The sequence below is a fragment of the Leptinotarsa decemlineata genome, unplaced genomic scaffold (genome assembly GCF_025532065.1).
Source record: "Leptinotarsa decemlineata unplaced genomic scaffold, Ldec_3_MD MMD2_tig00000133_RagTag_RagTag, whole genome shotgun sequence".
In the NCBI taxonomy this organism is placed as follows: domain Eukaryota; kingdom Metazoa; phylum Arthropoda; class Insecta; order Coleoptera; family Chrysomelidae; genus Leptinotarsa; species Leptinotarsa decemlineata.
In genome coordinates, this window is record NW_027412542.1 from 6807218 (window position 1) to 6821334 (window position 14117).

The 14117-nt window shown below is 32.8% G+C and overlaps 1 protein-coding gene across 1 annotated transcript in view; it reads left to right on the forward strand.

The window, feature by feature from the left end:
• LOC111502702 (uncharacterized) overlaps positions 1-2521 on the forward strand; it is a 72864-nt gene extending 70343 nt beyond the window's left edge. Inside the window, exons 6-8 of the mRNA XM_074172624.1 lie at positions 251-1003; positions 1056-1157; positions 2169-2521. Of these exons, the coding sequence (XP_074028725.1) occupies positions 251-1003; positions 1056-1157; positions 2169-2234 (921 nt within the window). The 3' untranslated portion in view covers positions 2235-2521. The remainder of the gene's footprint in view (positions 1-250; positions 1004-1055; positions 1158-2168) is intronic.
• The last annotated feature ends 11596 nt before the right edge of the window (positions 2522-14117 follow it).

Genomic DNA, 14117 nt, shown 5'->3' on the forward strand with positions numbered 1-14117 from the left:
TTATTTTGTCTATAGTATCTAAAAATATGAAAAAATATAACTTCGGTATGTAACTTTTTTGGCAGTCACCCTGTATATTTCAAAATAATTTTGGAATATGTTCCTCATGGATCCACATATAACTGTGCTAAAAGTTTTTCCCTAACTTCCTGCATTTCTCATAGAAATACCGAGGCGAATGTGGTTGGCCACCCTGTATATGTACGAATGGGGCCAAATATGTAGTTCAAAACTTTAATTTTTATTTCAGGAGGCTTCCTTACTGCGTCCTGTGGCTAAGGTCTCCGAGGAATTTCCGCATATTGTCACCGAAGTCAATGTTCCATCTACATCCTCACTAGATCTCCAAGTGAATAATAAAATTGACAAAATGCTTCAAAATCAAGATATTGTAATTGAAAATCAGCAAGATATTATATATAATTTAAGACACTCAGCTGAACGAGAAACGCAATTGAAAATTCTTCAAAAACTTGCTAAATTGGAGGTTATTTTAAATAGTGTGGCTAATAGCTCAAATAATAGTACTTCCTGTTCATGCAAAAATGCAAGTGGAGATGCTTCATCAACAAATAAAGATGATTTTTTCTTTGATCCGATCGACACTTTAGCTGATTTAGAGAAACTTGAAATGAAACTCACAAATAAAACTTGTATGGAAGAGTATGTACAAAAGTTCAGTTATGTGTGTGGAAGGAAAGGATCTGGAAACGGCATAACCAATTGCTACATATTGGTCGACAAAATTTTTTCTCGAAAATTTATGACGTTTTGTTCTTGGGCTGGAGGTGCCAGAGATGGCAAAGAAAAAATTCCGTTTAAAATATTCAAAAATATTATTGGCTTATTCTTCAGAGTGGTAAATCTATCTGATGATGATTTTACCTTGAAAAATTGTGAAGATTTTTTCAAAGCTGTGATTAGAAATTCAACAAAACGAAGCGAGAGTAGTTTAGCTAGGAGTTCAAGAACTAAACGAAGACCTACTAGTCTCACATATAAAGTAAGTGATTGAAGTGGTTTTCATTTCTTTATCCTAACTGAGGTTTTTTTAGGCTCAGAAAGAAACAAAGGAAACTAAAGATTTTAGTAATGATCCTGTGGGTAAAACAGAGATTGCAGACAGTCATAAGGAAGGAAATGTAGGCAGAAATATCGTAAGTTAATTAAATTATAATAATAATGTCATCTATTCATGATTGAAAATAACGACAATACAGGTACAAATGTTATAAATGGATGAATAAACAACTAATGAATCTAAAGAAATGAACTTTAAACGTTCAAGCCAGTCTCGGATATATTTACACAGTAGGTTGAATGGACTACTACTTTCTTGGCTAATACCACGAAGGGAGTTGGATTATATCCGACACAGAAAATTTCCTGCATATGCAATTGTCAATACAACTGAAAGAGTCGACCTTCAATTTTGGAACGGACACACTTGCAGACCGGTTTCGGGCTCATTAGCCACTCGTCAGTGCAAGATAGTGGCCACCATCGACCTCAAGTCAATGATATTCCATAATTGAATTCTTTCAGAGTATTTCATTCCTCTTCCTAAGTTGGAGCGAACAACAAAATGTCACTCCATCTAGTGGACGAGATACTAACCAACTACATATCTGTAATTTGCCCGATTCCTCTGAATAAGGAAGAGAAAGTTTCTTACTAGTCAGTGGGCTATGCTATGCTTTATGCTATTCTTCCTTAGAAAGAAGCCCAAGGAAGGCAGCAGGGTTACAGGGTTACAAATGAGGTAGCATGCGCGCGGTTTAATAACAAAATTCCTTTCTTTAAATGAAGAAATACATGTGAAGTGAGTTTGAATTATATCAAAGAGGTTACAGAACCATCTGCCCGCGAATAGATCAAGCAATAATGTCGATAATTCTGTCAAATGCAGATCCCGAGCTTGAGAGTTACAAGGAAACAAACATACATAAAGGTGAAGCTGCTGCTGGAAAACCCGGAAAAACCTGCAGCACCACATCATCTGAAGATCTTGTTCTGCCAATGTCCTCTCTTTTATAGACTAAAATAGAGGATATCTCCAGAGTTTTCAATAAATTCAAGATATTGCCAGAATATTTAATGACACGACTATCGTCAAACTTAAACCAGTCGCTTCAACTATATTTATTTATGTTTTTTTTTCATTTCAGAGTATGTCCGACAATCTGGATTTTCTGCCAAAAACTGGTAGTGAAAGAGTGGTGGAAGAAAAGTAATAATACATAGTAGTGAAGGAGTAGTGGAAATAAAATAATAATACATCTCATGTTTTGGTTAGTTCATTTTAATTTCAAGACAGTTGGTTTTTAATTTCAAACTGAGCATTCAGTTTGTTATACAAAATAGGAATACTTCATACATTTCATGTTTTGGTTAGTTCATTTTCATTTTGAAAGAATTGGTTTTCAATTTCAAACTGAGCATTCAATTTGTTATACAAAATAAGAATATTTATTTTTTATTTATGTTTATTGAAGAGTATGTAATAGAGGAATAAAAAATCTTTCAGCTTTATATTCTATTGCTACAACTCTGCCCCTAACTTCCTTGGCTGAACATAATTTTAATAGGTTTCGAATAATAGAATGAACCCTAAACATTTATTAGCGGAACTGCAGTTCCGCTAATAAAAGGAGACTCCATAGATTTAACATCGCCATTGTTAGTGAGAAACCATTCATTATCATTTTCTGCAGATAGTGAAAATGCTCGAAACTTTATTTCGAAGAAAATTCCGGTGTCATTTTTGTTAACACAGAAAAACCAATGCAGTTTATATTTTTTGGATATTCGTTTTCGCATTGCATAATTTTACTTATTTTTTTTGCAACTTGTGCTAGTGATAAATTACCATTTCTCAATAGGTTTTCAATTTGGTAAAGTCAGTTTTCAAAGGGATACCCATTAATTATAATTATGGACATTGCTAGTAATATAATATCCTTAAGGCGCTCTTACAGCGGTGCCTGTGCAAAAGTAGTGATTCACATTGGATTTGGATTGCTGGAGATCAAATCCATCTGGAAAACCGTTCTCAAGGAGTTCATTTCATATAAACGCCGTTCTCCAAATGAAACAGTTCTTAAACCGCCCAGGTCACTTGAACAATTCTCCTGAAAGTATCTATAGAAGAGAGACAAATATCCAACCTTTCTTCGATGTTCCAGACTATCAAGTGCAAGTTGCAAGTGCAGTTGCAAGTGATTTGCAGAAAATCAATGGTGTTTGCAAGAAAAGAGAATAGTTACCTATATTGTGTATCGCTAGGTGGTCGATAAATGCAACATATGAATTTGATAATCTTCCGTAATATTATATTGAACCACATAACATCAAAGTTTCGGGAATCCAGACTTTCTCTTGTTGACAGAAGAGATTGCTTCTGATAAGAAGAGATATTCCAAAGTTACGTCTGAATCGGCAGTGGAAATCATAGCCGGAATATAGAAAATTGAAGGGGTTAGTTGAACATTAACTTTTCTGTGACTGCAAGAATATGAGGACTATTTGATTGCAGATGTTGGTGCAGTGAGTTTATATTTGACATAAGTCCTCTGATGTTGCAGATATCGATTTTGAAGTTGCTAGTGGGCCTCTTAGCAAGTGCAGTAACCATCCTTTTTTCCTACGGACTGATGTTAGGAAGACCCTGCTAACTGTCAGAAATAGTGGTTTCCGAAAGACTGCAAGATGATGCCCTTAAAACAGCCCCCACCCGGATATCCGATTGGGGAGCTATTTTACTTCCGGGGTATTTTGACCCTAGAAGGGCCATCATGCATTTTTCTCTATATTCACACCCTTGAAACGTGAAACAGTGGCACAGCCATAAAGCAACTTCACGCTGCCTAAGCCGTTGTGATGGTATCTCACCGGGCGATGGCGAGTGGGACCAGCATCTACCATCTTCAGCCAGTATTCATCAACAGATGAAATACATCCAAAAGTATTATAATCACCCACAGGAAAATCTTCGACCATATCAATAAGCAAAACGAACAGCGGGGTATCTTTGTTATGATGTGAACCATACAACTTTGCTTGAAATCCAGCATTTGTCCTGAAAAATGTGTGAGTATTCGCTTGCTGTGGTTCATTTGAGGCATCCATTTTTAACTTGTGATGCATTGTTTGGAGCCTTTGGTGTAGTAATGTTATTACTGCTACCATGTTATTATTGCTACCATTTTTTTTCTGCTCATCAAAACACATATAATATATTTTTGTTGTAGATATGTTTTAAATAATCATAAAAGGTTTTCTTATTCGAAGTTCATTGTAGAAAACGCTCAAAGCAATGGAAAAATATGAATAGGTACCTAAAAATGAAAAAAAATTTTTTAAAAACTCTACGGTACATAGGGACACGGGAAAGTTTTTATTCAACTCAGTCAACCAATTTCCATGGCCGTAATTCAAAAAGGAATAATTCACACAATTATAATTGAATATTACCGAAACATCCAGAAATATTGAATTTAATTTAATTTCTCAGTATGAAGTGAACGTCTACGATCCAAAAACTACAACTAAAAATACAGGTCCGTATTTGAAAATTCAATGAGGGGGGTGGCCCAAATCAGATAACACCCTGTATAAAAGATTCATGGATATATTCTAAGAGCACACATCAAGTACCAGCAGCAAAATGTGGACAAATTTTCAATATGTCTGCGAATAAAGAAGATATAGGCAAAAAAATAATTTGGTATTTTTTGGTTTTTCCTGTATATCTCGAGAACCAAAAGAGCTATATTCGATTTCTTCACATCATGGAATAGGTCTCTAAAATACGCAACTTTACCATACTTTAACCGACACTCTATATCTTATCGTTGAAACTATGAAACTATGTATTGAAAACCATTATACTCAACTGAAAAATATCTTCGAGAACGATTGAATGGGAAACCTTCATCAGTGTATACTCTACCTATATATGTTATGTCTCTTCTCAAACTATTTTCTAACTTATGTTACTTTTTTAATTAAGTAGCATTAGTACATTGGTATATACCTATATCTTTCATGTTCAGATAAAATTTAGCAGCCTGAGGGGCACAGTACCAGCTTAGCTTAGGTGACCTCAGACTGCTAGGAAAAGAATATTCTACATCTAGAGAATCCTTTGAAAATCAGAATTGTGATCTGTACAGAACATTTTAATTTTAATTTTTAATTTTAATTTTTAATTTTAATTTTAATGCATATACAGTTCAACTTCAAAGTTCACGATCGAATCATCGATATAAATCTTATTGACTGAGAAATGTTACTCATCATTCTGATATATTAGATTTGACAGTCAAGAGAATATCAAATGTAGCAAGAGAGGCAAAACTTGTTGTTTTCAACAACGTTTTAGAGAATATTGGTATTCGTTAAAAGTCCCCACTCGGTGCCATCTCGTTTACCAGTTCCCTAATCAATTTTTTGGAGTTTTATCAGAGACATTGTTCCATATTCAACCAGTAATTATCAAGAAGGAAAATAAATAAGGTTTGGATCCACAGCGAATTTCTCATCTTCGTTCTACATTCAAGAAGCAACTAATCACCCACTTCTGAGGAGGGCCAATACAAATAGCAAAATGGCGTTATTTTCAAAATGTTCACAAGTAGAATCCTGAAACCTGAGTTGTTGTATTGCTTGGTACATTGAAAAAATACATAGTTTATATGTTTGATTTTTGATTTTTTTAAATCATTATTCAGCTGGAATTTTTATTCAAACTTTTCTGAAATTACCTACAAAAAATCCAATAGTTTTCAATAATTCATTATGTTGGTTGAATTACTTCTTGAATGTATAAACCAATCAATCAAGATTTATTAAGACCTTAACAATGTTGAAACTGTTTTTTTTTTCAGGAAATGTATACAAATGTCATGCTTGCGGTCGCACATATAAACATAGAAGAGGCTTATTACAGCATGTCCGTTATGAGTGTCAGAAGGAACCATCGTTTTTTTGTGATATTTGTCCCTTTAAATCAAAATCAAAAAGCAGTTTAACAAGGCATATGGGCTATAAACATTATACTAAATAAATTGTTCCATACAGCGATTGTTTTATTGCTGTTTCCCGACAATATACAAAAATATCTCGCTTTCGCTAAAAAAAAAAATTAACATTTATTCCCCAAATTGAAACGGTATGAAGTTACCGTCTTTCGTCCTAACACAAATTGTGAAACAAATCCTACTATATACTTAACTTTCTTTGAATTCAAGGAGTATCTTGAAAAGACATAAATATATTTTTTTATTCTGAATACAAAAGAGCACGAAGCACGAAATGAATAACTATACATATAAATCCTTGAAATTTACACAAATTTGTTTAAAAAAGTGACGAATTCAACAAAGTTTCTGAAGTATCTTGAATTGTGAGTGAAGGAATACATCCATTGTCATAAATTATTATTTTTTCTTACAGAACAACAACTAGCAAAGAACAAAAACACAACTGTAAGTTACACAGTTACAGTTGTGTTTTTGTTCTTTGCCAGTTGAAGTTACCATATTTTTAAAGGTACAAAAACATATAAATATATTGTTACGTTTTCCCCGTGGGTTGACCAATAATTGAATACACTGAATAATCAAGCTTACATCGCGTATCGCACTGTAACGTCCACTTGACTGTGTACTTGACTGGTTCGATATGCTCGCCGCTACATCGTAGAATTTTCGCCGAGGTTCTTGCTGCTTCTGGAGCGTTGGTATTCCCGCGCTCTTAGCTACGTCACATTTTGTTTATGGTTACCAGTGGCGGCCGGCGTTACTTTCTTTCGGGCATGATCTATAAAAATATATAACTTAAAATAACAATTGAGCCAACTACATTTCATCACCATTCTAGATGCGCCTTTGATAGCTCTAATCATAAGCTTTGTGTTTTAGTTAGGTTATGTTACCTAACATCATGGCTATTCACAGTGCCAATCATGTAACGTATCAGAATGCATCCATCTTCGATTTGATATAAGTGGTATGCGAAGCGGACTATAGATACATATGGTATTAAAGCTGATATATTTTTGTCTTCCCTTTGTCGGTTCCAATACGGGATTACTTTTCTGACTACTCGTGTATCGAAAAAACCGCATGGCTGACCGCTCGATAATCGGTAAATTTTTGTTTCAAGGATGTGACCCTTCGATGTCAACCTTTATAAGGCGTTTAATCTGTAATGGGGATGAATAAATAAATAAATAAATGAATAAATAAAAGATACTCACCTCAATTTTTCGGTAGCTACAATCTAAAAAAGTTTAGAAATAAAGAGAATCGGTTAAGAAGAAACAGCTAAAATACTAAAAATTTTTCAGTTCTGACGACGAACGCAGATTTTAGATGAGTATCTGTATAGTTTTTTAGTTTTTTTTTTTTCATAGGAAAATTTATTGAATCCACGCGGGATGATGTGAAAAGTTTGCACTTTCTACACGTGTATAAGTTCTCCAGTACAATTTTCATATTTTTCAGTTTGTGGCAGGTGAAAATATCCAAAGAAACTCGATGAAAAACTTTGATTTCCTCCACAAAAATAACTTTCGTCGATTTTCTTTATATTCATTCAAACTCTTTCATCTCATTTCATCAACTTTCTATATTCCAGGAACAACAAGATATCTATGTATCAGTTGTAATAGATCTTATTCCAGAAAATCTAATTTAAGGAGGCACGAAAGGGTTGAGTGTGGAAAAGAAAAGAATTTTGTATGTCAAATTTGCTTCAAAAAATTCCATTACAAAGAAAAATTAGAAATACATCTTCAGACCCACACTGATAAAACAGTAAATACATCAACTTAGAAAAAGTCAGACTTTGATACCAAATTCGAATATTCAAGGAAATAAATATGTGTGATCTTTGATATTCATTTTTTTTTATAAAATCCCTTTTCCACTTTGCTTTCCTACACAACTGAGACTTTTGATGTTTTTCAGAGGTTTCATTTATTTTAGTTTGAGTTTTAAAATGTAGTCCAATGTTGAATGAAAATTACTTGACATTTCCATTACTCCAGATACCTTTCTTCAAAGACTTCCAAATTGACAAAGTGAGCTTAGAGTGGAAGCAAACTATTTTTTCCATCTCCTGAAGACGTCAACTTGGTTAGTGAAACACGCGAAGTGAAGAATTCGTCACACAAATTTTCAACGGATTTGAAATTGAAGTACACATTTTCAGCAGCCACATATTGTTTCAGTGATACCCATACTGATTCTATTGGGATCAAGAAGGCCATTTGACTACATCAGTATGTCCATGATTTTCCATAGTACTATCGTGGTTTATGGATTTTAATAGTGGAATAGAGATCAAAGTTCACCATATCATCCGTGGAATGAATGTTCCGTCGTCTTAACCATTCTCTCATCTCATCTTTCCTCTAGGACATGTTCAAGCACTCTTCATACTGAAAATTGTGGTATGGGACATGTGCACGTAAATTATGGATATATGTTTCATCCATATAAATTATTGTTCGACCTTCTTCACGGTATTTCTTCATGTCTCTGAGAAAATTTCTTCGCAACTGCTGAGTCGCCGGTTTTTCCATGAGCAATTTTCTATTTTTTTTTTCCTCTATCTGAACCCTATTTCTTTCACCACTTTCCTCAGAGACTCATAAGATACCTTTAAATCATTTTTGTCAACGAATGCAGCTTCTTGTTGCATGAGAAAAAGTGCATTAGCAATCACTTCTCTCGCCTGACCACACAAAACTTTTCATTTCACTTCATTTCGAATGACATTCGGAAAATAACCACTTCCCCGGCTAATACCACAATGGCCAATGCATTATTTTCGACAGACATTTATGCAAGTTACCTCACAGACGTTATCGTCTCGCAGATGCTTTCGGTTCATATATCAGCTCAAATCAATCAAGTGTATTTTGAGGTATCACCTCATGTTAGTGCAGGATAGATCCGATCCAAACGTCAATGTGCTTAGGAATCGACAGATTCCAAAGCTGCTTTACTGTATGTATGGAATCTTCGTCTGAGAGGTACAAGTTACCTTCTTAGACTATCCTCACATGGTATTCTGAAGTATTCTAATTCACGCCTCAGCTCTCGAGGAGCGATAAATGAAACTGCCAAACGATAGTTCTTCATGACTATTTGCTATAGTTTTGATGTTTCATTAATATCCATTCTATCTGAAATATCTTCATAAATTTTATACTTCAATTATGACTTGAATATTGAGTAGGTACTTTCAAAGTACTGTGTACACGAACCCTGGAAAAAAAAAGAAGTAACGTCTACAGTATATCTAAAAATTGAGTTATTGCGAACTTTTGCGCTTCTGGAAACAAGGATAGATGGTGGAGTTTGTTTTTTTGCCGGCTTCGACTCATTCCAGCACAGATTACGAATTCATGTTTCAGAACTCTTCTACTAAGCGTTTTAAAAATATCGCATTTGATTTGTAGCAGTTTTCAATTTAAAATCGACCTTACACAGTCTATAAGGATCGAAGTTATAGTACAGTCAAATTATATTCTCGATTTAAGTTAGCTTCCTGTCGAAAAGTTGTTAATTTATCTGTTAGTGAAGTAGTCAGTTTGACTTGTTTCTTATCTGGTGAAACTGAAAACCATAAAAAATAATTTCTATATTGAAATTCAAATACATCGATATTGAAATCTATGATGGATCGCGTGGTATAATTTTTCATTCATACGCGGTCTAATCATTATTTTTATGTGGGAGGTTTTATATGGTATTAACTCGAAAATTTATCAGACCCGGTACCCGGTAGCTGTTCGTATTGATTTCGTATGGACATAGTCTATACTTTCCTCAATGAAGTGATCAACATCTCATATTGGAAATAACGTATCAAATCGTAGCAGTCACAGAAACAACAGACAAGGCTTAGCCAAATTCAGGTCATTAATCATTATTCAACGAACGGACAAATTTTCAAGCTGTGGTAGAAGGTTTTAAGCTCCGGTTTGTGGTTTGTAGGTCATTTTCTATACCTATTGAAGAAAGCGTAACATGTATAATCTGCACAAAGGCAAACTTCAGCTAGTTGACTTTCGAATATTCCTAAATAGTTTGAAAATTTGGGAGAATTTTGTTGAAAAAATTATCGAAGTCAAGTTCACAAGTTAAATGTCAGAAAATGGGTATCGAAAATATTTCAAATACATCTTTGTATATTTCCACTTGTTAAATTTGTTCGGTTGTCATAATAGTTTTTGTAGATAAAAAATGTATGTATATGAATGTCATGTTTCATATTCAATCCACTTATACTATATAAAACCAAAAGTATTCAATATAGTACCTTTCGAACTAAAAATGCTCAGCTTCCTCAATTTGTTAAAAATTTTGGGAAAATCGAAAATGTTTACTCTTTCTTTAATAGACATGAAAAGTTGTCAATGATCTTTCATAGATATAATGAAAGTTCATCGAAGTTTTTCTTAGCTCCAGTCATTTTATAATCCCCATTAAATCACTCATATACGTGTATATACCTCAATAATCATTATAGTAATTATGGTTGTGAATAAATTCAAATAATATTTCCCAACGACAAGCAGATGCTTGTTTGAAGGTGGTTGACAATGTTTCGTGATGAATTTCATTCGTTCGGACTTTCATTATCCAATATGATATAAACTCCAACTTGTCCACCTTATCTTTGGAATTGAAAAGAAATTGAGATAACCTGGCATGAGGTCTGAATGTCACTTCCAGATTGTTTTTTCTGAAGAAACCCGCAATTATCTCTGTTCTTTTTCCAAAATATGTATATTAGTTACCCATTTTTTGATTTCTGGCTGTTTGACCTGAGGGTCAGAAAACCTAGCTATGCAGACATTAACATCCCAGGCGATTCTTTCCATCCAGGCAGTCATAAATTAGCAGGCTACAATTCAATCTTGCACAGAGCATTCTCACTGCCTTTGTCTGCTAACAATCTAGCTAGAAAAAAATGATTCGACGTTTTCAAACCATTCCTTGGCATGCAACCACAAGTTTCCGAATCTAAACGATACGGAAATTTTGCACTATGCAAGGAAGGGTTACAAACTCAATTATTTAGAATTCTTGGAAATTCACAAGCATAAGCATTGTGGGTGCAACCTGTTAAATGATCAAATCGATTTAGTTTACTCACCGGTTTTTAAATTGGCACATCCGCATTGTAAACTGTAAATTCAGGTAGGTACTCAATAAAGCCAAGTACCTCTATTAGTACCTACAGGGATGGTACACAAGGGCTAATGGAATGAACCATTGTTATTTTAATATATAAGTTTCAATATGTCCTTATTGGACGGAACTGCAGCAACGTTAGTTACAAATAAGTGGTAAAAACATAGAAAGTTTCAATTCTCTTTTCTTCATTATGATTTCCTACCACGGCTAAATCCATCAATTCAATTCTTTACGTGATTATTTCATTTGATATACTTTAATTAACTAATTTTTACAAGTTTTAAATTTACATAAAAATCCTGATAATTTTTAAACTAAAAACCTCAAATGTTGTTCACTTCTTGGAGCTTTTCATGGAAGCCTTCAAAAAGATTCTTGTTGGAAAAATTGAAAAGTATTGATTTTCCACTTTGTTATTAATAATCAAAGACGAAAAATTGAATTAAAGCAATTAGGCTTTTTTTTTTTCAATTTTCAAATTTATCCATACTCTTATCATCCAAAGTTATATAAAAATGATTTTTTATAATATTCAGCTCTATTTGTTTGAAAATTGTTATAAACAAATGTATTGTTTATAACATATTTGAAATTTTTTCAGGAGAATATTCATCAGTGATGAATATTATGATTTTTAAAAACAAAATCGTTTCCTGAAACAATTGTTTTATTGCTAAAAATTGTATTTGTTGATTAACAATTTTTTTTGCCACTAAATATGAATATTAAGGAACGATATTTTTCAAATCATAATTTCTATTTATTTTTGATATTCTGAAAAAAAACTTTTTTCAATTTATATCTTCTTTAATTATTTAATTAACAATTTGTTTTAAACAAATTAATTTATACGACATATATTTATTTGAATACTACCAAGAAATATAAAAACAACCATGTGTCACTTTTTGGAAAATATTAAAAAATTTGTAAAAAATGAAAAAAAATTGTTTACATAAGAAGTGACACATGTTTGTTTGTTTTTGTTGGTAGTATTTAGAAATATATATATCGTAAAAATCAATTTGTTGAGAACAAATTGTTTATTGAATAAATTAAGAAAATATGAAATAAAAAATAGGTTTTTTCCAGAATATCAAAGAGAAATAGAAATTATGAATTAAAAAAATTCATTCTTTAATATTTATATTTGGTAGTAAAAAAAATTGTTAATCAGCAATTGCGTTTTCAAGAAATAACATTTTTTTCAAAGACATGATTTTGTTTTTAAAATCATAATATTCATCACTGATGAAAATCCCCCCGAAAACATTTCAAATATCCTATGAACAATACATTTGTTCATAACAATTTTTTAAACAATTAGAGCTAAAAATTATGAAAAATCATTTTTATGTATCTTCAAATAATAAGAATTCGAATAAATTTGAATTTCGGAAAAAAAAATGTTTCATTGCTTTAATTGAATTTTCCACTTTTTAACGTCTTTGATTATATTATTAATGAAGTGGAAAATCAAAATTTTTAAATTTTTCCAACGGAAATCTCTGTTGAAGGCTTTTAAAAAAAGCTCCAAAAAGTGAACAAAATTTGGGGTTTTTCGTTTGAAAATCATCAAGATTTTTATGTAAATTTCCAACCTGTAAAAATTTGTTGATTAACTAAGGTATATCTAATAAAATAATCAGGGGAATTTTTTTTTCATGGATTTTCGTATATTGAGTGTCTGGAAAGTATGTGAATTTGTTTTTCTCAATAATGATATTTGATAGGTTAAAATAATTTTCATTGTTCAAAGGTCCGTATTGGTCAGCGCGTGCAGGACGCGCATAGCCCGCTTTTAGCGCTATTTTAGCCTCTAAATTAAAATTATAAATATTGGTGATAGAGTTTCGGGAGGTGGGACTTTTTTTTAGGAAATTTCAGCCTCTATGAGGATCTTTCTTCAAATTTTGAATATCTTCAATATTTTCCGAGATATTTGCAAAAAACCAATCCCCCTTTTTTACTAAATAATGTTTGCAATTTTTTCGAGGTCCTCTTGAAATTTCTCAAAAAGTTGCTATAGGTCATAACGAATCGAATGAGCCATGGATCAGAATGTTCGGTACCCTTGGACAAAAGTTCCAGAAAAAGAATATTGTGACCCAGACTATTGGGAAAATGTTTTCGGTAGATTCATTCTACGTCCGAAGTTCCAGTACAAATTCCATTGAGGTTAGGAATATTTCATATTCCAAGAATTAAATCCTCACCCTGCAGATTGAATGGATTCTTACTATAAGCTCAATATATTCAGGTACTATAAGTTTTAATGAGTTTTCGCCCCATCCTTAACTGCTCTTCAGTGAATAAGCTGCAGGCGTATACTTGCATTCAGTTCAGGTGTCAATTCTGAACATTTAAAACTTATTGTTATACTTATTTTTAAGAATGTCTACTACAGAAAGCCAAAAAAGTGTTGTTCCACAACAAAGATCACTTACTGAATGCTTACGTACTTGGTGTAACAACTTTGGAAATATTTTCGGAAATAGATTCACAAGAAGAGACGAAAATCGTAGTGAACAATCCCAAGGAAAGGACCAACAAAGTAACAGAAGTTCAATTTTATCGGCCGAAAGAATTCAGGAATGGCTGAATTCATCAGAAACGGAAGTTCAGCAATTCAGAGATGATTGTTTGCATTGTATGACGATTCAAGCTCGAAAGCAGTTCAGAAAACGCATCGCACCAAAGAAAGGCAATCCTTCATCTTAAAATGAATGAAGTGATTCTATTTCAGGGTATGTATTTTGAACGATACTGAAATCATTACTCCAATTCTAAGTGGTTTAGTCAAACATCTCTGTTACGAGCAACCATCGTTAGTTTTGTGATTTATGCAATCTGAAGGGAAAATTTAATCTTGTGTGTAACGGACATTTATGATACAATTTT